This window comes from Scyliorhinus canicula, chromosome 8, assembly GCF_902713615.1.
Source record: "Scyliorhinus canicula chromosome 8, sScyCan1.1, whole genome shotgun sequence".
In the NCBI taxonomy this organism is placed as follows: Eukaryota; Metazoa; Chordata; class Chondrichthyes; order Carcharhiniformes; family Scyliorhinidae; genus Scyliorhinus; species Scyliorhinus canicula.
Genome location: NC_052153.1, coordinates 73,386,120 through 73,411,456, shown reverse-complemented (window position 1 = coordinate 73,411,456; position 25,337 = coordinate 73,386,120). Strand labels below are relative to the sequence as shown.

General features: G+C 48.5%; 1 protein-coding gene across 6 annotated transcripts in view; it reads left to right on the top strand.

The window, feature by feature from the left end:
• The window catches only part of syk (spleen tyrosine kinase), a 205,442-nt gene that overhangs the window by 116,314 nt on the left and 63,791 nt on the right, over window positions 1-25,337 (top strand). For 4 of the 6 annotated variants that reach the window (XM_038804732.1, XM_038804731.1, XM_038804730.1 and 1 more), the window contains 2 exons: window positions 2,841-2,979; window positions 17,726-17,807. In XM_038804732.1, the coding sequence (XP_038660660.1) occupies window positions 2,841-2,979; window positions 17,726-17,807 (221 nt within the window). Of the gene's footprint in view, window positions 1-2,840; window positions 2,980-17,725; window positions 17,808-25,337 lie in introns of those variants that run through there. The other 2 variants (XM_038804734.1, XM_038804735.1) reach the window with 2 other exon arrangements.

Here is a 25,337-nt window from a genome sequence, read left to right as displayed (position 1 = left end):
CATATGATTAACTAAGTCAGAGAAAGACTGTCAAATACTATTCACTGTCCACATTAAACCCATTATATTTCCACTGTTTGAAATTTTGGAATACATCAGAGAAGTTAATGGAAGCATGGTCTCTTTGGCATATTCTAATTTGTCTGCTTATAAACCAAGCGGTATTGTGATATTGAGTATCAAAACCGGTTTTGATCTACAGAAATGTATGAAATCATTTTCTCTGGCCAACAGTTAATTATATTGAAAAGAAACCTATTACTGTCTTGGGAATATTGAACCGCTCAAGGAATCTATGTAAGGATAGTCCCAGCAATTACAGACCAGTGAGTTTAACATCGGTAGTGGGCAAGAATCCAGAAGCAATTATTTGGGATGGAATTCGTAGTCACGTGTAAAAATGTGGGTTAATTAGGAGGAGCCGACATGGATTTGTGAAGAAGAAATTGTGTCTAACTAACTTGCTGGAGGTTTGAGATGGTAACAGAAAGGGTCAATGAGGGTAATGCTGTTGATGAGTATATGGATTTCAAAAGGCATTCAAAATAGTGCTACACAACAGATCTGTGAGAAAAGTTGTAGCTCATGGAATAAAAGGAGCAATAGCAATGTGGAGACAAAATTGACTGAATGATAAGAAGCAGAGAGTAATGGTCAATGGGTATTTTTCAGGGTGGAGGAAGGTTTGTAATGATGTATCTATCCCAGGGCTCAGTATTGAGATCTTGCTTTTCCTGAAACTATTAACAATCTAGATCTTGGTGTGTAGGGGACAGTTTCAAAATTTATGGATGACACAAAATTTGAAAATATTGTAAACTGTGAAAAGGAGAATGTAGAGCTACAAAAGACTAGACAGGTTGGTGGAGTGGGCAGAATTGGGACAGGTAAATTTCAATGCAGAGAAGTATGAGGTGATGCATTTTGGTAGGAAGAACATGGAGAGACAATATAAAATAAGGGGTAAATTTCTTAAGAAGGTGCAGGAACAGAGGGACCTGAGCCTATGCACGCAATTTAACGGAAATGTTTCTTTTTAAAATAAATTTATAGTACCCAGTTCCTTTTTTAAAAAATTAAGTGTCAATTTAGCGCGGCCAATTCACTTACCCTGCACATCTTTTTAGGTTGTGGGGGTGACACCCATGCAGACGTGGGAAAATGGAAACGTTTCTAAGTGTCGTTCGTGGCGGGTTTTGCTGGGATTTTCCCGTCTGCTCTTCCTGCGAGTTCCCTACCACTATCTAATGATACTTAGTCACTTTTCTGGGGAGTTTCTCACTGATTTGGCCCACACATAGGCCAGAACTTACAGGCTGTTCATGTCAGCAGGATCCTCTGGTCCCACCGACGGCGCACCCCTGCCTCGTGTTTCCCAGCGATGAGGAACGTTTTCAATGGAAAATCTCGCTCAAGCATAACACTGCCAGTAGATCCTGCCCTATAGGTGGGTAGATCATTGACATTATGAGGAATAATTGGAAAGGTAGGGACTGTTCTTGGGGAGAACAAGGCAAAGAGGAGGTTTGATAGAGATGTTCAATATCATGAGGGTGCTAGACAGAATAGATGGTAAGAAACTGTTCCCACTCATAAAGGATCAAGAACGAAAGGGCACAGATATAAAATGATTTGCAAAAGAAACAAATGCGATGTGAGAATTTTTTCTTTCACACAAGTTCGGGATTCTAAGTGGTTTGGGTCTGGAATACACAACCAGCACGTGTAGTGGAGGCAGATTTAATCAAGGCATTCAAGAGGGCATGAGATGATTATTTGAATAGAAACAATGTGCAGAGGTACAGGGAAATGGCAGAGGAATGGCAATAAGTTATGATGCCCGTTTGGAGAGCCAGTGCAGACACGATGGGCCAAATTGGCTCCTTCTGCGCCATAACAATTCTGTGCTTCTGTGATATTATTAATCAATCATCAGACGAAACCAAGAGTATTTGCATACCTCTGTAATTATTGAGCTTGTATGCAGTATTGGTCACATGAACAGAAACCTAGGCGTAATTGGGCTTTTGTTTTGCATAAAACTATTAACTATATTAATTGTCAACAACCTACATGGAACTGCATCAGAATTTGTTCCGTCTATAAGATGCACTGCAGCAACTAACCAAGCCTCCATTGGCAACATCTGCCAAACCTGCAAAATCTTCTACCCAGACGGACAAAGGCAGCAGTTTCATGTGAACATCACCACCTGCAAGTTACCCTCTAAATCATGCACCATCTGACTTGGAGCTATATTGTCATTCCTTCCCCGGGTCAAAAACCTGGAATTCTCTAACAGCACTGTGGGTATACCTATATCACATGGATTACAGCTCTTCAAGATGGCTGCTGCTGACATAGAACATAGAACATAGAACAGTACAGCACAGAACAGGCCCTTCGGCCCTCAATGTTGTGCCGAGCCATGATCACCCTACTCAAACCCACATATCCACCCTATACCCGTAACCCAACAACCCCCCCCTTAACCTTACATTTATTAGGACACTACGGGCAATTTAGCATGGCCAATCCACCTAACCCGCACATCTTTGGACTGTGGGAGGAATGACCATCTTCTTAAGGGCCTTAAGGATGGGCAATCAATGCTGGCTTTAAAAAAAAGGCAATAAATTCACTACTACAAAGGAACAGTCCACTTAGACCGTTTCCACTGAAGGAAATCACAAAGCCACAAATTATATTGCATTAAACAGCCAGTCATTTTGAGCAGCAGTTGCATCAGACTTGTTGCATTGATGTGAGTGAAGTTGTGAATAGCATGTTGACACAGTGACTTTTCCTGAATAATCACTGCAAATTCTTCTTCTTTCCAGAATAAGAGAACGCGATGACAAGGGATCGTATGCTCTCTGCTTGATTCACGGTGGTAAAACATATCATTACCGAATTGACAGGGACAAAACAGGGAAACTATCCATGCCAGCTGGCAAAAAATTTGACACTCTCTGGCAGGTAGAGTAACCAAAGGTTTCATTCATCAACTGAATATATTTTGCAATGCTGATCTTTTACTCAGTTTGTTGAGTGCAAAATGCACAGCACAGTTCTGCTCTGTTAATTGAATTGGCTGATAAAAGTGGGATTATTTTAAAAACTTTTATACTTACCAGATTTGTGCCCTAGGGTCCAATTTTGCCTTGTTTTATGTACATAAAGGGTTCCATTTCCTTTGGACATGATAATTAACAGTGGTTAACACATTTGCATCAAATTCCTATCTATCCTGATTTAATAACCTATTTAAAAAAAATCGTATTGCCATTTTCAAAATGATGTACATTGTCATTCGTTTTCCTTTATAATACAATATTTAAAAAAGGCTGTTTCTTATGTTTTTCTATTTACAAACTGTTGCCATCTGATTTCGCATACCATCACCCCCCCCCTCCCCTCCCCCAATGCCCTCTCTGCTCGATCAGGGAGGTGTTCCTCCTTCTCCTCGTTCCCCCCCCCCCCCCCCCCACCCACCTTTCTTTTTTCCCTTCGTCAGCTTTGGCCGTGTCCATCTTGTGGATTGGGGGGGGGTTGGGGTTGGGGTTGCCCCCCCCCCCCCCCCCGCGTTATTTTTTTTTATCCCTCTTAGGTTTCTGTCGTCCCCCGCCCCCACTTTCCCCCTGGGTTGTACGTCCCTGATGTTCCTTCTTGCCGTTATTTCTTTTTCCTTTCGAAACTTCCCAGTTCCCCTCTCTATGGCTGTTGTTGGCCTCGAACAGGTTTTGGAACAGGTCAACAAATTGCCTCCGTGCTGTAAGGAAGCCCTCCTCCGACCCTCGGGTGGCATATTTGATCTTCTCCAGCTGGTCTGCGAGCCAGTCTGTAGCCGTGGGTGCTGCTGCTGATCACGGGCCGAGCAGGATTCTCCGGCGTGCGATTAGGGATGCGAAAGCTAGAGCGTTGGCCCTCTTCCCCATGTGTAGCTCTGGCTGCTCCGATACTCCGAAGATTGCCACATTTGGGCACGGCTTCACCCTCAGCTCCACAACCTTGGAGATTGCCTCGGAGAAGGCTGACCAGAACCCTGCAAGTTTGGGACAAGCCCAAAACCTGTGGGTGTCGTTAGCCGGGCCCCTTTGGCACCGTTCACGTTTGTCCTCCACCTCCGGGAAGAACCTGCTCATTGGGGTTCTGGTCAGATGTGATCTGTGCACCACTTTGAACTGCATGAGGTTCAGCCTTGCGCAGGAGGAGGTGGAGCTCACCCTGCTCAGTGCTTCGCTCCAGAGTCCCCACCCCACTCTGTCCCCATTTTGTCCTCCCATTTCCGACGGGTTTCTTCCAGTGTTGTGCGGGCCCTATCCAGTAGTTGTCCATATATTTTCCCACAGAGTCCCCCGTGTTCATCAAATCCTCTAATAGTGTGGTCTCCCGGACCCAGGGGTACCCTACTGTCTCTTTGCGGAAGAAGCATTTTAATTGCAAGTGCCTCATTTCCTGTTCTGTCAGTAGTTCCCATTCCTCCATCAGTTCGTTCAGTGTCACTATTCTGTGTCCTATGTAGAAGTCCCTAACTGTCAGCATTCCCCCGTCCTATTTCCATTTTTTAAAGGTTGCGCCCAGCATGGCTGATGGGAATCTGTGGTTACCCCAGATGGGGGCCATGGTGGACATCTTGGTCATCCCGAAGTGCTGTCTTAGTGCTGTCTTAGTTGGCCCCAAGTTTTCAGTGTGTGGTAGTCACCACTGTCGTATTGTATGTACCGCACATGGGGTGTATTACGGTAAGGCCCCTGTACTACAGGTATGGGGGTAGATCCCTGCCTGCTGGCTCCACCCAGTAGGCGGAGTATAAATGTGTGAGCTCTCCGAGCTGCAGCCATTTTGATAGCAGCTGCGGGAGGCTACACATCTCTGTGTAATAAAGCCTTGATTACACTCTACTCTCGTCTTGTCGTAATTGATAGTGCATCAATTTATTACGCAGAGATTTTATAATGATGAATCTCCGCATCAAGCCTGATCGCCTGCAGCTGCACCCTCATGCAGACAATGCCAAGTCGGCCTTCGCACATTGGCTAGCTTGCTTCGAAACATACGTCGGATCTGCGCCCGAACCACCCTCAGAGGCACAGAAGCTCCAGATCCTCTACAGGCGGCTGAGCTCCGATATCTTTCCCCTCATCCGGGACGCGTCTACCTATGCTGAGGCCATGGCGCTACTGAAGGAGAACTTCGCTCAGCAGACCAACAAAATCTACGCCAGGCACCTTCTGTCCACGCGGCATGAACTCCCCAGTGAGTCTGTGGAAGATTTCTGTCGTGCCCTGCACGCCCTGGCGAGGGACTGCGATTGCCAGGCCGTTTCGGCCGTTGAACATTCTGAACTTCTAATTAGAGACGCTTTCGTTACGGGTATAGGGTCAGCTTACATCCGCCAGCGCCTCTTAGAAGGGGCAACCCTCGACCTTGCGGCGACCAAGAAACTAGCGATCTCCCTCACAGTCGCCTCACGCAATGTACAGGCATATGCCCCTGACCGCACGGCACACCCCTCCTGGGCATCGTGGACCCTGCCAGCGAACATCCCATCGTGGACCCCACCAGCGACCACCCCCAGCCAAACCCAGGCCTGCGCCGCGCGGCAGCCAACCAACTCCGGGGGCCCCAAGTGCTACTTCTGCGGACAGTCAAAACACCCCCGGAAGCGCTGCCCGGCGCAGAGCGTGCTCTGCAAGGACTGCGGGAGGAAAGGCCATTTCGCTGCTGTGTGCCAGGCCCGTTCGCGCTCGATCTCCGCTATTGTACCTGCACCCCCCACGTGCAACCCTTGGGCACCGCCATCTTCCTCGCCTCAGACCACGTGCGGCCCGTGGGCGCCGCCAGTTTGCTCGCCTCACTTCATGTGCGGCCTGTGGGCACTGCCATCTTGCCTGCCTCAGGACGTGTGTGGTCCGTGGGCGCTGCCATCTTTAATGCCGCCCGCCGCGTGTGCCCCGTGGGCACCGCCATCTTCCCCGCCTCAGGACCTCTGCTCGTCGGGCACCTCCTCGGGCCTCTCATCGCCTGAAACCGCCGCCGACCAGCCGCGTCCCGCCTCCATCACGATTGACCAGTCCCGATCGCACAACCTCGCGACCATGTCGATGACGGTAAAATTCGACGGGCACGAGACATCCTGCCTTCTGGACTCCGGGAGCACTGAAAGCTTCATCCACCCTGATATGGTAAGGTGCTGCTCCCTCGCGGTACACCCCATTAACCAAAAAATCACCCTGGCCTCCGGATCCCATTCCGTGGTGATCCCGGGGTACTGCACCGCGACCCTCACCATCCAGGGCCCAGAGTTCAGCGGCTCCCGGCTCTACGTCCTCCCCAACCTCTGCGCTGCCTTGCTACTCGGCCTGGATTTCCAGTGCAACCTCCAGAGCCTAACTCTGAAATTTGGCGGGCCCCTACCACCCCTCACTGTCTGCGGTCTCACGACCCTTAAGGTCGACCCGCCTTCTCTATTTGCAAACCTCACCCGGATTGCAAACCCATCGCCACCAGGAGCAGACGGTACAGCGCCCAGGACAGGACCTTCATCAGGTCTGAGGTCCAGCGGCTGCTGCGAGAAGGTACTATCGAGGCCAACAGCCCCTGGAGAGCCCAAGTGGTAGTTGTGAAAACTGGGGAGAAAAACAGGATGGTCGTTGACTATAGTCAGACCATCAATCGGTACACGCAACTCAGCGCGTACCCCCTCCCACGCATATCTGATATGGTCAATCAGATTGCACAGTACCGGGTCTTCTCGACAGTGGACCTGAAATCTGCCTACCACCAGCTCCCCATTCGCAAGGCGGACCGCCCCTACACCGCGTTTGAAGCAGACGGCCGTCTTTATCACTTGCTTCGAGTTTCCTTTGGCGTCACTAACTGGGTCTCGGTCTTCCAACAGGAGATGGACCAAATGGTTGACCGGTACGGGCTGCGGGCCACCTTCCTGTACCTGGATAACGTCACCATCTTCAGCCACGACCAGCAGGACCACGACGCTAACCTTTCCAAATTCCTCCACACTGCCAAACTTCTCAACCTAACGTACAAGGAGAAGTGCGTGTTCAGCATGAACCAATTAGCCATCCTCGGCAATGTGGTTCAAAACGGAGTCCTAGGGCCCGACCCCGATCGCATGCGCCCCCTCATGGAACTCCCCCTCCCCCACTGCCCCAAGGCTCTCAAACGATGTCTGGGATTCTTCTCGTACTATACCCAGTGGGTCCCTAACTATGCGGACAAGGCGCGCCCACTCATCCACTCCACCGGTTTCCCACTGACGGCTGAGGCTCACCAGGCCTTCGACCATATCAAGGCCGACATCGCGAAGGCTGCGATGCACGCGGTCCACGAGACCCTCCCCTTTCAAATCGAGAGCAACGCATCAGACGTCGCTCTGGCCGCCACCCTCAACCAGGCAGGCAGACTCATGGCATTCTTTTCCTGCACCCTCCATGCCTCCGAAATTCGGCACTCCTCAGTCGAGAAGGAGGCCCAAGCCATAGTACAAGCTGTGCGGCATTGGAGGCATTACCTGGCTGGTAGAAGTTTCACTCTCCTCACTGACCAACAGTCGGTTGCCTTCATGTTCAATAACACACAGCGGGGTAAGATCAAAAATGATAAAATCTTGAGGTGGAGGATTGAGCTCTCCACCTACAACTACGAGATTTTGTATCGCCCCAGTAAGCTCAATGAGCGTCCCGATGCCCTATCCCGAGGTACAAGTGCCAGTGCACAAGGGGACTGACTCCGGACCCTGCATGACGATCTCTGTCACCCAGAGGTCACCCGTTTTTATCACTTCATAAAGGCCCACAATCTGCCCTACTCCATCGAGGAAGTCAGGGCTATCACCAGAGACTGACAGGTCTGCGCGGAGTGCAAACCGCACTTCTACCGGCCAGACCGAGCGCACCTGATGAAGGGCTCCCGCCCCTTTGAACGCCTCAGCATGGATTTCAAAGGGCCCCTCCCCTCCACCGACCGAAACACATACTTTCTTAACGTGGCCGACGAATATTCCAGATTCCCCTTCGCCGTCCCATGCCACGATATGACGTCTGCCACCGTCATCAAAGCACTCAACACCACCTTCGCTCTGTTCGGTTTCCCCGCCTACGTCCACAGCGACCGGGGATCCTCATTTATGTGCGATGAGCTGCGTCAGTACCTGCTCAGCAGGGACATTGCCTTAAGCAGGACGACCAGCTCCAACCCCTGGGGAAACGGGCAGGTGGAGCGGGAGAATGGGACGGTCTGGAAGGCCGTCCAGCTGGCCCTACGGCCCAGAAATCTCCCGGCCTCCCGCTGGCAGGAGGTCCTCCCCGATGCCCTTCACTCCATTCGGTCACTCCTTTGCACTGCGACTAACAAAACTCCCCATGAACGTCTCTTTACCTTCCCTAGGAAGTCCACCTCTGGGGTTTCGCTCCCAACGTGGCTGGCAGCTCCAGGACCCGTTCTCCTCCGCAAGCACGTGCGGCTCCACAAGGCGGACCAGTTGGTTGAGAGGGTACAGCTACTTCACGTGAACCCACAGTACGCCTACATAGCGTACCCCGACGGCCGCCAAGACACAGTCTCCCTCAGGGACCTGGCGCCACTGTTGTATTGTATGTACCACATATGAGGTGTATTACGGTAAGGCCCCTGTACTACAGGTACAGGGGTCAATCCCTGCCTGCTGACTCCGCCCAGTAGGCGGAGTATAAATGTGTGGGCTCTCCGAGCTGCAGCCATTTCGGCAGCAACTGCGGGAGGCGACACATCGCTGTGTAATAAAGCCTCGATTACACTCTACTCTCGTCTCGTCGTAATTGATAGTGCATCACAGTGTGACCGCTACTACTGGGCTAGATGTGTATTTTGTCAAGGGGGATGGGAGTGCTGCCGCGACTAGGTCCTGGAGGGTGGCTCCCTTGCAGGAGGCCTCCTCCATCTGCACCCACTCCGAGTTGGGTTTGTGCATCCATCCCCTCACATTTCCGCTGTTGTTGCCCAGAGGTAATATGGCAAATTTGGCAGTGCCAGGGCTCCCTTAATTTTCCTCCTTTGCAATGTTGGTTTGGGGGCTCTTGGATTTTTGCCTCCCCACACAAATGGCATAATTAAGCTGTCTATATTTTGAAGAAGGCCTTGGGAATGAAGATCTGTATGGACCTAAACAGGAGAGGAACCTCGGCAGCACATTCATTTTAATCGTCTGCACTCTCCCCACCATGGAGAGTGGGAGTACGACCCACCTCTGTAGGTCCTTTTTGACTTCCTCCACCAGGCTGGTCAGGTTCCACTTGTGGATCTGTTCCAGTCTTTGGCTATTTGGATCCCCAGGTATCGGAATCTGTTTTGGGCTATTTTGAACGGGAGCCCCTCCAGCTCAGTCTCTCTCCTGTTTGGGTTCACTGGGAATGCCTCACTTTTGCCCAGGTTGAGTTTGTAACCTGAGAAGGTTCCGAACTCTTTCAGAATCTGTAGGATTGCTTTCAGCCCTTTCTCTGGCTTTGAGAGGTACAGCAGCAGGTTATCCGCTTAGAGTGAAACTCTGTGCTCTCTGTCTCCTCTCTGCCTTTCCGTCTTTTCGCTTCCCGCAGGGCTATTGCCAGGGGTTCAATTACTAGTGCAAACAGGAGCGGGGACAACAGGCATCCCTGCTTTGTGTCTCTTTGTAGCTGGAAGTATTCAGAACTGGTGGTATTAGTTTGAATGCTCGCCTTAGTAGTGTTGTACAGGAGTCTCACCCAGGCGATGAATCCTGCTCCTAGCCCAAACCATTCCAGTACCTCGAGGAGGTATTTCCATTCGATTCTGTTGAAGCCCTTTTCTGCTTCTAGGGAGGCGATCACCTCTGGTATTCTCTCCCCAGGGTAGGGGTTCAACATCTGCCTGATGTTCGCTGTGAGCTGCCTACAAAGCCCGTTTGGTCCTCTCCAACCACCTCTAGTGCACAGCTCTCTAGCCTTTTGGCCAGAACCTCTGAGGGTATTTTTAATCCACATTTAGAAGCAAAATGGATCTATATGATCCACATTCCATCGGATCTTTCTCTTTTTTGGGTATCATTGAGATTGTGGCCTGTGCTAGTGTAGGAGGCAAAGTACCCCTTGCCAACGGGTCCACGAACATGTCCCTTAGATGTGGGGCCAGGGCCAGTGCAAATATTTTATAGAAGTCCGCAGGGAACTCGTCTGGTCCCGGCGCCTTCCCCGCCTTCATGGAGCTGATGCTCTCCATGATTTCTCCCAGATCTATTCCCCCCTTCTGTCCTCCCCCACAATTGGTATTTCCATTCTGTTGCAGAACTGTTTCATCCCTGCATCGTCGTCGGGGGGGGGGGGGGGGGGGGGGGGGGGGGGTGTCGGAGTTGTATAGCCCTCAGTAAACGGTCTCGAATGCTCGGTTAACATCTTTTTTTCCGCCCATTCCCCATTTCCCCCATCCTTCCTGTCTCCCCCCTCTCTGTCCTCCCCTGCATTCTCCCCCCTCCCCCCTTTCTGCCCTGGTGCCCCCCCCCCCCCGCCCGGCCAGACGCCGTTCCCTCTCCCCTGAGAGGTGCACCACGGCCCCCTTTACTGCCTGTCTTCCTGTGCTAGCCCTCCTTGCTAGCACAGTGGCTCCTCTCCCTGGTCTGGTCTTGCCCAGTCCCTATTCTGTCTGCCTGTTTCCGTTCCCTTCCGCGCCCCCTCACCCCTTGAAAAAATGAAAATCGCTTATTGTCACGAGTAGGCTTCAAATAAAGTTACTGTGAAAAGCCCCTAGTCGCCACATTCCGGCGCCTGTTCGGGGAGGCTGTTACGGGAACCTTTACGAGGCCTTTCCCCTGTCCTCTCCCCCTTCTCCGTCTTTCAGCTTCAAACTGAGAATCAGACGGCACAATCCCGCGCAAACACAGAGTCCACATAATAATTCCTGGTCTCATTCCATCCTCCGCTTTCAGTCTTTTCTCCCCGCTGCCCTCACTGTTGCCGCGTTTTGAGTGGCTTTTGAGGCAAAAATCCGAGAATATTCGCTAATTTGGGTCCAATTTGGAGTAGAGCAACCTGATGTGGTCTGTTCCGCACATCACCACCACCGTAATCTGTGATAACCTATTTAAACTAACACAGGGGTTAAACATGAATCTGTCAACCAATGTGTTAAAAAGTGATGGGTGATTGATTGAAGTATATAAGACACTGAGTGGTCTTGACAAAGCGGACGTGGAGAAGATGTTTCCTCTTGTGGGTGAGGCCAGAACTATGGGGCACTGTAAAAGTTTGGGGTCGCCCTTTTAGGGCAGAGATGAGGAGATGTTTTGGATGTGATCGAATAGCCATGCTGTGTCCAAAAGGCAGCGCACCGAGGCGGAACATGGCCAATAGAAGCCAGGAGACCTCACTCCTGGAATCTACCTGGCTCGCTACACCTCACAAGATCTAATGCGATCTAATGAGACATTGCAATGTGAATCCCACTTTTGAGGAAATCTGCATATTAAAGCAAGACAGCTAGTCTCACTCGTTGCGAGCACCAGGAAACACGCGGCTAAATGTGCTCCCTATGGGACTTTGTCCATTTAGATAAATCCCCCCCTTTGTCTCTAAAGGTTGTGCAATTTTGGAAAATGCCTTAGAAGGTGGTGAAGATGGGGGTAACTGAATATTCTTAAGGTAGAGGTAGATAGATTCTTGTTAGGCAAGGAAATCAAAGGTTATCAGGACAGATGGGAATAGAGAACTTGAATTACAAACAGATCAGCCAAGATCCTATCAAATGGTGGAGCAGCCATGAGGGGCCAAATGGCCTACTTCTCCTATTCTCTATGTTCGTACATAAATAACAGATATTCAAAATTTGCCACAAAGTATGAAATGGACATACTTTGCCAGAATTTAATATTCACACCAAATGTTTCTTAAGTTTATTTTTCTTTGCTCCTCCCGTTCTGAAGGCAATGATTTATGTTGGGACAGTTCCACAAGTACCAGCAGCAATAGCTTTTCCTCTTTGATTCCTAGGCATTGGAAGTTATCTGATTATTTGACCATTGCTCTGTTAACTTAAAAAGGTTATCACATTAAAACAGCGTAGATAGGAATTTAGTGAAAATGTGTTAACCACTGTGTTACAAATAATGGCCAAAACTGGGGTGTTAAGTATATCAATTGGTATATCCACCGATCAGCGGGCGGGCCTGTGCCGTGGGGGCACTCTTTTTCTTCCGCCTTCGCTATGGTCTTCACCATGGCGGAGGCCGAAGAGACCCCCTCCCCTGCGCATGCGCCGATATGACGTCAGCAGCTGCTGACGCTCCGGCGCATGCGCGGACTTACGCCGGCCGGCGAAGCCCTTTCGGCCCCGACTGGCTTGGCCCCTACAGGTGCGGAGACGTCCGCACCTTTGGGGCGGCCCGACGCCGGAGTGGTTCACGCCACTCCAACACGCCGGGACCCCCCGCCCCGCCGGGTAGGGGAGAATCCCGGCCCTGATTTTTATCTGGATTCTAATAACAAGTCTACAAGCTCACTGTTCAACTTTATCACCAACCCTGTGAGCAGGCACTTATTGTCCATTTGATGCCGTCCACCAGTTGCCAAATCTTTTCACAGTAACTTAATTTGAAGCCTACTTCTGACAATCAGCGATTTTCATTTCATTTCATTTAGAATGCCTGGGTGAAATATTTCACGTTGAAATCAAGACTGACCATATGGCCTCCTACCCTTAATGCATTCCTTTCAGGAATCTCAAAAGTTTGTGATCCACCTCTCCCAGTCTTCCTTTTCGGTAATCTTCAGATTTTAAAGCCGGTGCTTATGTAGTTACATTGTGCACCTTTTGTTGCCCTTTTATGTATTTTATTTTATTTCCTTTTCATTTCATATACTTAGTGATCTGTTGAGCTGCTCGCAGAAAAATACTTATTACCGTACCTCGGTACACGTGACAATAAACAAATCCAATCCAATCCAATCCAATAAACAGCAAACACTATGGGCTCAATTCTCCGCGCTCACGAAAATTCGGAGAATAGCGGGCGGCGTAAATTTTTACGGACACGCTGGTCCGACGCCCTCCCGCTATTCTCCCCCCCCCCCCCACGCCCGCCTCCCGACACGAATCGCTGCCCACCGTTTTTTTACGGCGAGCAGCTATTCACCCCTGGCCGATGGGCCGATTTCCAAGGCCTTTACGGCCGTTTTTATGAACGTAAAACACACCTGGTCTGACCGTTCGTAAAAACGGCCGTAAAGTCCCGATCTGGGGAACCATGATCCTCCCACCATTCTCCCCCCACCACGGCAGTACCACGGCCGTGCCAAGGGTGCCATGGGCCCGCGATCGGTGGGCACCAATCACGGGCAGCGGGTACTTACCCCGCGCACTCTTTCTCCCTCCGCCGCCCCGATGGATCCATCCGCGGGGCATAACGGCCTGCGCATGCGCGGGTTTCACGCACAAGCGCGATGACGTCATACGCGGGTTGGAGTCGTCCAATCCGCGCATGCGCGGCTGACGTCATCTGACGCGTCAGCCGTCGCTAACTCTGGCTAGCGGGCTTAACGAAATTCGTTAAGCCCGCGATGCCGGAGTTCACGGCCACGCGATACTAGCCCCGACCGGGGAGCTGAATCGGTTCCCGGTCGGGGGGGCGGAGGCTGGCGTCAAACGCGCCCGTTTTTGACGCCAGCTTCCCGAGTTTTCGTGACTCAGGAGAATCGCGCCCTATGTCCTAATACACCTGGTCATTTATCTTATTTTTTTCAATCTTGCTGTTATCCTGCACTTTGGTTTCTCAAAGATGAAACTGTATGCATCTTGCACTGTACAGGGCACTGGGATTCCAACCTGTTCGCCCATTCCATGGCATGAATTTAAACCTTTTAACACTTGGTATTGATATTTATAGAGGTGAGGAGGATGCGGATGAGGTCACAAACAGCCAAAAAACCAGCGCCATAGAGCTTCTGCCAATCTTTATTTCAGAATCTCATTAATATTTTTAAATGCTAGTCCCACACTACATCTGTTCAAATGAACAACCAAGCCAGCAGTCAGGAGAGTACACGACTGTTAGGAGGCCGCTATTGAGAACCTTGGGAACTATCCTTGGCAATCAGGAGGTCAGAGAGACCCATGATTGGAAGGACAAAGGAAAGTTCACCAATCACAGCTAGGTCAGGGATCCAATTGCACCAAGTTTATGGTAGTTGCATGCAACAACCCAAACATTGCCAGCTCTTGTATTATTATTCTGGCTTCAACTGCAGTTACACTTTAAATCAGCCGCACATAGCTTGGATTGGAATAATTGAATTATTTCCCTTTGACTGTTTCATTAATTTTTCCCCAAACTATTCCTGAACCAATGGGAGGGATAATATTTTAATATTGCTATCAGGTGACATTCCATCAAAGTAGTCCAACACTAGGATGGTAAATATTGAACTATTTTAAACGCAAAATTATTCTTAAGAAATACTTTCTTTGGCCCAGCCTTCACCGAGACGTTGTGATTTTGAATTTAGCCACATTCCACAAGCAGAGAAAGGAATAAAAATTATTAAGTAGGATTGGTTGATATCAGAAGTGAACAATTCTAGCTCCAGCTGATTGAATGAGACTCCTAGTTGTGCGATGCTGTAGAGCAGGGGTGGGCAAACTACGGCCCGCGGGCCGCATACGGCCCAACAAAGGTTTTTATGCGGCCCGCCAATGAGGTGCCCGGAATCATAACCGGCATTTTTGAAAAGCCGCCGGGGAAAAGCCGATGAAGTAAATGCGCTTATTCAATAAGCGCGTTTACTTCAGTGGTTTTTCCCCAGTGGCTTTTCAAAAATGCCGGTTATGATTCCGGGCACCTCATTGGCAGGCCGCATAAAAACGCGCGTAGTGGGGTGGATGAGTGGGGCTGTCTCATTGGTCGGTTTAGTTGGGTGTGCGACCAATAGGAGTCCAGGTTACAAACAATAAGCCTTATTATTGTTTGTAACCTGGACTCCTATTGGTCGCACACCCAACTAAACCGACCAATAAGGCAGCCCCACTCATCCACCCCACTACGCGCGTTTTTATCGTTGACTCGGCTAGGCTGTGCTTCTGTCAGTGTTAAGGATCAGCACAAGCAACTTGACACCTGATTTCAACAAACTGGTAAATGACTGCAGTCAGATGCATCATTCTCATTGACATTGTTCTGTTACTTACTGAGTTACTTTGTTTTTCAAATAAATGTGCTTTTTTTTCTTTGAAGACCTTTTATTTTGGCTATTTAAAATATTAATTATTTTACTTAATATACTATGCGGCCCTTTAAAATTGTGAATTTCTGAATGTGGCCCTTGCATGGAAAAGTTTGCCCATCCTGCTGTAGAGTGTTTATTTTGTGTAGTCTGACATTAGCTTCTAGTAGGCACACGTGTACAACACATAACTGCCCTTAATTTAGCACGTTGTTACTAAATTGCCAATTTTTTCAGAGAAACCACAAGATTGTTTGGTGTGGAATTGGAAAACATGGAAAGATCGTTTGAAGAATGAATTATGTCCTTTTACCTGTATTAGTTCAGTTATAATTTCACTCATTTTTTTCAAATTTATGCCTAAACTTCACTCCATATTGCATGGTGTGAAACTTTACATTGTGTCTTTTCAAAATTACACTTAAGAAAAAAAGAAAATTGAAAATTTTCAGCAATTAGAACATAGAACAGTACAGCACAGAACAGGCCCTTCGGCCCTCGATGTTGTGCCGAGCAATGATCACCCTACTCAAACCCACGTATCCACCCTATACCCGTAACCCAAACAACCCCCCCTTAACCTTACTTTTTTTAGGACACTACGGGCAATTTAGCATGGCCAATCCACCTAACCCGCACATCTTTGGACTGTGGGAGGAAACCGGAGCACCCGGAGGAAACCCACGCACACACGGGGAGGACGTGCAGACTCCGCACAGACAGTGACCCAGCCGGGAACCGAACCTGGGACCCTGGAGCTGTGAAGCATTTACGCTAACCACCATGCTACCGTGCTGCCCCAAATTAAACAGAGACTGGCATAATTCTCAATGGATTTGATGCTTGATTGAATACAGTTCCTCGATTCTGCTGTCTGGCACACTGTCAATGGGAAGTGATAGGTGAAAAGATAAAAAATAGACTTTAAAAATACTCACAGCTGAAATGTTTGAGAAGTACCGTATTGTTCATAAGGTGTAAAATGTCATTTAACTTTCAGAGTACAGACAGTATTTTAAAAATGAGATGGCCCTGAGGCATAAAATGCTGTCTGTGTCACCAATATAATGAAAAAAACAACAGAATGCTCAATGTAACATATGTGCAGTGGAAGAGATATGACTGATTGACTGCACAACAGAAGCAGCAAAACACAAAACCTCTTTGCTGCAGAAAAATCATTTCCACTCCATTTGAATATGATGGATGCCTATAAATCTTTTTCTCCGGTAATGTCTTGCTCATCAATAACTCAAAAGAAATTGATCATCTGACAAATGTTTAGAGAGGATTATGGCTCATTTAAATAACCGGACACCGGGTTCATCAGGCACCTGGCTGTCGCCAGCCATGCCTGGGAGAACTCGCCAGGGTGCCGTTTATTACTGGTCCACAGGTGGACCACTCATAATGGCACCTTGGGGGGGGGGGGGGGGGGGGTTCGCAGGCCATTGGAGACCCCCCAGGGTGATCAGGGCAGGGTGGCACCCTGGTACTCTCCCGGCCCACTGGCACCTTGGCACTGCCAGCCCGGCACATTGGCACTGCCATCCCAGCACTGCCACGGTGCCCAGGTGGCAGTGGCAGAATGCCCAGGTGCCAGGCTGGCACTGCCAGGCCAGTGGGTGCCTTGTCAGGTAGAGGGGACTGAGTGGAGGGTTCCCAGGGGCCCCCAAGGTTGGGCGGATGAGGGTGGTCAAAGGAGCATGGATGGGGCCTGAAAGCGGCGGGAGGAGATCGGGGTTGCCGGACAAAATGGTGCCCTGATTGGCAAAGAGCCTCTCGCCTGGCTCTCGCCCCCTTTAAGTGTGGCCTTGGTGGAGAGAATTTCCCCGAGACCAAAGAAAATGGCAAAGTGCCTTTGGATAGAGGGATGTTTCTCGGCGCTGCAGCTGAGAAATTAGTTTCTGCAATTACACTTGGAACCCCATGCACTGGGGCACGCCGAATACCACAAAAATGAGAGATATTAAAATGTAAAAATTGGTCAATCTTGAATTGCTAAAAATGTATTATTTGGATGTAGAGAAACACCAGCCAAGATTTTCCATATGATTCTGCTTTTTTTTCAGTGCGATTTGCTGAAATTGGCCAAAACTGTGCAAAAGATCAAGGAGTTTTAACTGCAATTATGTTAATCACAAATTCAGTTTCCTTAATCTTTAAAAATAATATTTTTTTAAATGGCAAAAGAAAGAAAGAGAGAAAAAATAGAGGAAGAGACATCATTATAGGAAAACACACAATACTTTCAATATTGCACTGATTAACTTGTTTTCTTAAAATGTCTGTGCATTTATCAACTCATTTGCAGAGCAAAACAGTGCAGAAAAAAATGTAACTCTGATATGATGATGCCTACTTACAATTGATAAAGAACAGATTAGAAATAAATGGTTATGTCTTATAGCTTCAAATAAGGGATGGTGAGAGAGTCTGACAGTTATTTCAATGTAAAATATTGTTGTATGTATTAATTCAATGGAAAATCTTCTCTCTAGATGGTTGATCATTACTATTACAAGTCTGATGGTCTTCTTCAAGTTCTCACTGAACCGTGTCCAAATCCTGATCATCCAGTTGGTATGTTGTCACTCTTGCATTGCTATTTATTATTAAGATAGATGGAATAAGAGGAGCAAGAAAGCTAACATTGCTTGCTGGACAAGAATACAGCCATCAATGAACTGTGAGAGTTCAAATTTCAACATTTTACCATGATGTTATGGAAAAAGACATCATGGAGAGGTTGCAAAATCTTCTACAGGGGAACGGGAATGAGCCACAAGTTATGGTACACATTAATACTGATAACATAAAGAGAACGGGTATTGAGATCCAACAGTCAAATTTTCAGGAGCTAGCGAGGAAGTTATAATGTAGGACCATGAAGGTAGTATTTAAAGATTTCTCCCAGAGCTGCATGCCAGTGAAAATAGGAATACAGAATGGATTAATACATGTGTTCAGGCTTGGTATAAGAGAGGTCTTCAGATTCCTCATGGGGATCGGTTCTGGGTCAGGATGTACCTATTCATAAGGGATAGATTGCCTCTCAATAGGAATAGGATCAGCGATCTCATGGGGAGGTTCACAAGAGGGTTTAAATTAAATTAGCAGAGGAGTGAGCACCAGTATATAGAAGTACAAAAAGGAAATAAATTGTAGGTGTAGTGAAGGAAGTAGTAGAAAGGCGAATAAGGTCCATAATGAGTGTTGGATACTGCCAGAGAAGGAAGTAGTACCATATTAGACTATAAAGGTTCACTACAATTAATGCAAATATAGGTTTACAGTATTTGTGCATAAATGCACGCAGTGTGGTGAGTAAGGCTGGTGAGCTATAAGTGTAAATAGTTGTGTGGGAATATGATGTCGTGACAGTTTCAGAAACATAGCGTACAAATAGCGTCCCAGGCACTTACCTTCAAGAATGCAAAAAAGATAGGGAAGGAGGAAAGAGAGTTGGGGGTGATGGTACTGATTAGGGAAGTCATTGTGGTGTTGAAAAGGGAGGATGCCATCAAATGGGTATGAACACACCCATTTACTTAGAGTTACGAAATAAGGAAGGTATGGTCATGTTGCTGGGAGTGTTCTATAGACCTCAAAATAGAGAGAGAGGGGAGCAAATCTGCAGGGAACTCACAGGGACATGCACAAATTATAGAGTGGTGATATTAGAGGGCTTTAATTACCCACTGGGTTAATGTCCAAAGTAAAGGGAAAGAGATGTAGGAATTTCTGAAATGTGTTCAGGAGAACTTCCTTTATCAGTATGTTTCTCAGCTCAACTAGGAAGGAGGTATTGCTGCAATTGTGCTGGGGAATGAGGTGGGCCAAGTGGATCAAGTGTCTTACAAAGAACACTCGGATAAGGGTGATTGTTTTATCTTAAAGTTTAGACCAGTGGCGCAGAACAGAAGGGAATAACCTAAAGTAGAAGTTCTAAATTGGAAGAGGGCTAACTTCAATGGGATGAGAAGAGATTTAGACAGGATAAAATAAAACCAAAAACCACAGACAGGAAAAACTGTAATAAATCTTTAAGGAGGAGAGGGCTTCAGGTATAGTCTAGGTATATTCAGGTATAGTCTAGGTATATTCAGGTATAGTCTAGGTATATTCAGGTATATTCAGGTATAGTCTAGGTATATTCAGGTATAGTCTAGGTATATTCAGGTATAGTCTAGGTATATTCAGGTATATTCGGGTATAGTCTAGGTCTATTCAGGTATATTCAGGTTTAGTCTAGGTATATTCAGGTATAGTCTAGGTATATTCAGGTATAGTCTAGGTATATTCAGATATAGTCTAGGTATATTCCAATAATGGCAAAAAAGTAGGGAAACCATCACAGGGCTTGTTGGATGACAAACGAGACACAGAATGTTGATGAAACAAAAATCCTTCAAGTGAGAATCGTGTCAAATATAACATGCCAGGGTCCCAGCTTGGGTCACTGTCTGTGCGGAGTCTGCATGTTCTCCCTGTGTCTGCGTGGGTTTCCTCCGGGTGCTCCGGTTTCCTCCCACAAGTACGGAAAAGCGCGCTGTTAGGTAATTTGAACATTCTGAATTCTCCCTCCGTGTACCCGAACAGGCGCTGGAATGTGACGATTGGAGAATTCTCACAGTAACTTCATTGCGGTGTTAATGTTAGTCTACTTGTGACAATAAAGATTATTATTATTATGTTGGTAGGGGTTTGAAGCGAGAAAAATAAGACTGACGAGAGAATATGAGAATAGCATGGCAGGTGATTTAAAATGTGACCCAAAAATCTCCAATCAGTCTGTAAGTGGTAAGCAGCTGGTAGAGACAGTGGTGATTCTATTAGGGACAAGGAGGATGATTTGGGCTTAGAAGAATAAGACAAGTTTAGAATACTAAATTAATACTTTCAATTAGTGTTCACACAGGAAGAAAATGCTGACAAAATGTTAATGGAAGAGAAAATGGTCAAGATAATGGATGGGGTGAAAATTGCTGGGATGCATTATGGCTGGGTAGGCTGAGAAAAGATAAGTCATCTGAAATGAAATGAAAATCGCTTATTGTCACGAGTAGGCTTCAATGAAGTTACTGTGAAAAGCCCCTAGTCGCCACATTCCGGCGCCTGTCCGGGGAGGCTGGTCCAGATGGCTTACATTTCAGGATGCTAAAGGAAGCGGGGTTTGAGATAGTGGAAGGGCTTATAATTTTCAACTTTTCCCTTTGCACATGAGGTGATGGAATTGGCCCTGCACAGTGCTTTGCTCCAGAGTCCCCACCTTATTTCCAACCCAAGCTCTTCCTTCCATTTTTCCCCAAGTCTCGTCTAGTGAGCAGTCAGTCCTTTCCAAGAGTCGTCCATACAGGTCCCCACAGTTTGCTTTCCTCAGACTGTCCGTGTCCAGTAACTCCTCCAGCAGTATGCTTCTCTGGGAGAAAACATTTGACCTGCAGATGTTGAAGTTCATTCGCTTTTGGTAGTTCCAGTCTCTCCGTCAGCTCCTCTAAGGTCTCTAGTCTGTTACCAGTGTAAAAGTCCCTAATCGGCAGTTTCACCGCACCCTGTCTCCACCTCTTGAAGGCGGCGTTCAGCGTGGCTGGGGTAAACCTATGGTTGCCGTTGATGGGGCCATGATGGACACTTCAGTCAGACCGAAATGTTGCCTCATCTGGTTCCAAGTTATCACCGTCGCTACCACCATTGGACTTGAGTGTTTTGCGGGCAAGGATGGGAGCGCTGCCTGGCAAGGGACCAGAGGGCCATCCCCGTACAGGAGGACTCCTTCATCCTCACCCATTCCGTTTCTGGGTCCTTACTCTTTCCACCCTGGCTGCCCAGTAGTAGTATTGCAAGTTCGGGAGGGTCAGGCATCCCACGTTTCCTTTCCTTTTGTAGTACTGTTTTAAGGATTCTTGGATCCTTCGCCACCCCCACACAAACACCATAATCATCTTGTCTATTGAATGCAACAAGACCTTGGGGATATGGATCATTATGGAACTAAACAAGAAGAGGAACCTGGGTAGTATGTTCATCTTGATCGTCTGAACCCTCCCGGCGAGGGAGAGCACGAGTGTGTCCCACCTCTGCAGGTCCTTTTTTACTTTCTCCGCTAGACTGGTCAGGTTCCACTTGTGGATCCGTGTCCAGTTGTGGCCTGTCTGGATCCCCAGGGAGCGGAATTTGTTTTGGGCTATTTTCAAGTCTACACCTCCCCTCTCGGCTTCACCAGGAAAACTTTGCTTTTGCCCAGGTTGCGTTTGTAATCTGAGAAGGCTCTGAACTCTCCCAGGAGATTTGTGATTCCTTTAATGCCGTTTTGTGGCTCTTGGATCTAAAGGAGCAGGTCATCCGCAGACAGCAAGACCCAGTGCCCTCTGCCTCATCTTCAGATTCTCTTCCAAACTCTTGCCACTCTCAGGGCGATCGCCAACGGCTCGATTGCCAGGGCGAACAAGAGTGGGGACAGCGGGTATTCCTACCTTGTGCCTCTGTGCAGCTGGAAGTATTCAAAGCTGGTGTTGTCGGTCCGTACACTTGCCTTGGAGGCGTTGTACAGGAGTTTCACCCATGAGGTGAACCCTGTCCTTAGTCCAAACCGCTTCAATACCTCAATGAGGTATTTCCACTCGACTCTGTCAAAGGCCTTTTCTGCGTACAGGGAGACTATCACCTCTGCTGTCCTCTCCCCAGATGGGATCATTATCATGTTCAGCAGCTGCCTGATGTTCGCAGTTAGCTGTCTACCTTTAGCAAATCCTGTCTGGTCTTCTGCGACAACATCTGATACGCAGTTCTCCAGCCTGCTTAGCCAGGAGTATTTGCGAGTATTTTTGCATCCACATTAAGTAGCGAAATGGGTCTGTATGATCCGTATTCCATTGGGTCTTTGTCCTTTTAGGGAATCAGCGATATGGTGGCCTGTGCTAGTGAGTCTGCAAATATTTCCCACAGGTGCAGGGCTGTTGTGAATTTTTCGCACAAGTCTGCCGGGCAGCGGTGGGGTCCCTGCGCCTTCCCTGCCTGCAAGGAGTTGCTGCTCTCCATGACTTCTCCCAGTGCAAATGGTGTTCCAGCCCCCTCCGTCTATCATCCCCATGACTGGCATATCGAGTCCATCGAGGAATTATTTCAACCCCGAGTCCTGTTGCACAGCCCCCGGTAGAAGGGCTCGAATGCTTCGTTGACCTGCCTCTGCTATCCTTTATTTCCCTCGTGGCTGCCTGCTTTCTCAGCTGGTGAGTCAGCAGGCGGTTAGCCTTGTCTCCGTGCTCATAAAAGGTCCCCCATATTGGGTGTTGTACACTGCTTTCCTGGTGGATAGCAGGTTGAAGTCCATTTGTAGCTTTTTCCTCTCCGCCAGAAACTCTAAAGCCAGGGCCTGTCGACCTCCAGGATGGAGTAGATCAGTTGTTGCATAGCCGCCCTCTCTTCCCTGTCTCCATGAGCGTTATAGGTGATAATTTCTCCCCTATTCACAGTATTCAGTGTCTCCCAGAACATGGAACGTGAGAATTTCCCGTTAGGGTTGTTAGTGACTTACTCGCCTTTGGCCTGTGATATTTTCTGGCAGAAGACCTTGTCTGCCAAGAGGGTCATGTCCAACCTCCACGTGGGGCATTGGGCACAGCCATGTGCCAACCTCACACCTAACGTGGAGCGTGGTCGGAGATTACAATCGCGGAGTATTCCACTCTTATTATTTCTGGAAGCACGAATTTCCCCACTACTAAGAAGTCAATGCAGGTATAGACCTTGTGTAGTGGCGAGAAAAATTAGAATGCCTTTTCACCCGGGTGCAGGAACCACCATGGGTCCACTGCCCCCATATGTTCCCAGTTCCTAACCATGCCTGCTGTTTTCCCCATTCTGGGATTTGATCTGTTCGTCAGTGGGTCATGTACGCAGTTGAAGCCCCCCCCCCCCCCCCCCCCGGTGATCAGTCAGTCAGTATCTATGTCTGGGATTTCCACCATGGTCTTTTTAAAAAATAAATTTAGCGTACCAATTCTTCTTTTCACAATGAAGGGGCAATTTAGCTTGACCAATCCAACTAGCCTTCACGAGACGCTGCAAACATGGGGAGAATGTGCAAACTCCACACGGACAGTGACCCGGTGCTGAGATCAAACCCGGATCCTCGGCGCCGTGAGGCAGCAGTGCTAACCACTGCACCACTGTGGTCTTTTGTATAAATTCCGTGTCGTCAGTTGGGCATGTACTCATTCACCAGGACTACCGGTGCCCTGTCTAGGACACTGGCTACCCCCCAGCCCTCGTCCCGTAGCAGGAATGGTAGGTCTGTCCCACCCAGCCCTTCCTTACCTGCAGTCGGTCCTTCTCCCTCAAGTGTGTCTCTTGGAAGAACACTATGTTAGCCTTCATGTCTTTCAGTTGGGTGAAGACTCTGTATCTTTACACTCGACCTTTAAGTCCCCTGACATTCCAGGTGACTATCTAATAGGGGTCCCCCCCCCCCCCTGTGGGATCAAGCATACTTACCTCCTGGATGTGCTCCTGCACTTCGAAGGATCCTTTCTCGGGTCCTGATACTTGTGAAGCTTGGCTATTATCACCCTTGGCTGCTCCCCGGCCCTGGGCTTTGGTCGGAGTGACCTGTGAGCCCTGTTGATCGTTCCTCAGCATTTTGGGGAAGCTATTCCTTCCAACCAGGTTGCCCAATATTTGAGTCATGTAGTCAGTTGGGTCCCTGCCCTCAATCCCCTCTGGCAGGCCGACTATAATATTCTGCCTCTTCGACCGATTCTCCTGGTCCTCGACCTTCCCTTTCAGGCCCCCTGAATTGCCACCAACTTCTTGGTCTCGGCCTCTTGGGCGATGATTCGGTCACCCAAATCCATCGCCACCTTTTCCCGCTTCCGTATAGTGCTCCCCTGGGCTTCCAGTTTCTTCCCCATTCCGTTGAGTCTTGTCTGCATGGCGGCTAGCGCCTCCGCCTCCTTGACTGTTGCCTTTATCTCGGCCTTGATGTCATCTTTCATGCATTTAGTTCCTTCGTTAGGAATATCTTCCATCCATTGTGGGGGGGGGGGGGGGGGGGGGGGGGTTTGGGTGGGTTGGGTGCGGGGGTGTTGGGTAGGTTGGGGTTGGATGGGGGGGCCGGGGAGGGGTTGAGTTGGTGGGGCTGGGTTGGGTGGGGGGCCATGGGCTGGGGGTGCTGGGTGGGGGTGGGGGGAGGTGGTGGCGGAGGAGTTGGTGGTGGGGGGGGAGCTTGTTTCCAGTTCGCCATCACCGGTCTCCATCTCTCGGGGGTGCCTGGGGATCCCTCGCCTCGTGGGTCCACCGACCCGCTTACTTGCCGCTCCTGGCCCTTGTGCAATTCTAGTGTCCCTGCGGCCTCTCGAGCTGTTGCTTCCTGCCATTTTTGTCATCTTGTGCTAATGTTGAGGGTGAGGGGATGTTTAAGTCTAATTTTGCACGCTAAATTCAACCAAAAGTGCCTATTATTTTGTTGTATGGAGGAGAGCCACTACTCAGCATGTTCCTGTCACCAGAGATCCAGACAATAGACTTAATGACAATTTTAAGAATATGCAGGGATAGAAAGAACTTGGGGTGCATGTCCATAGACTTTTTAACGCGGTATGACATACTGATAGAGTAATTAGCAAAGCATGAGGGATGTTGGGCTTCAGAAATAAAGGTATTGAGAGCAAAAGCAGGGAAATTATGCTGAACATTTATAAAGCTCTGGTTAGGCTACAGATAGATATCTGGTCACCACATTTTAGGAAAGATGTGAAGGTCCCTGAAAAGATGCAATGGTCATAGAGTCATAAAGGTCTACAGCACAGAAAAGGCCATTCAGCTCACCGTGTCTGCATTGACCCAAAACGAGCAATTTTAATCCCATTTTTCAGCCCTCGGCCCATAGCCTTGTATGCCTTGGCATCGCAAGTGCACATCTAAATACGTCTTAAATAGTATGAGGGTCTCCACCCTTTCTGGCAGTGAGTTCAAATCTCCCACCACTCCCTGGGTGCAAAAGCTTTTCCTCACATCCCCTGTAAACCTCCTGCTCCTTACCTTAAATTTATCGTCCTCTGGTCATTGGTTCCTCCACCAAGGAGAAAAGTTTCTTCTTCACTACTCTAATTA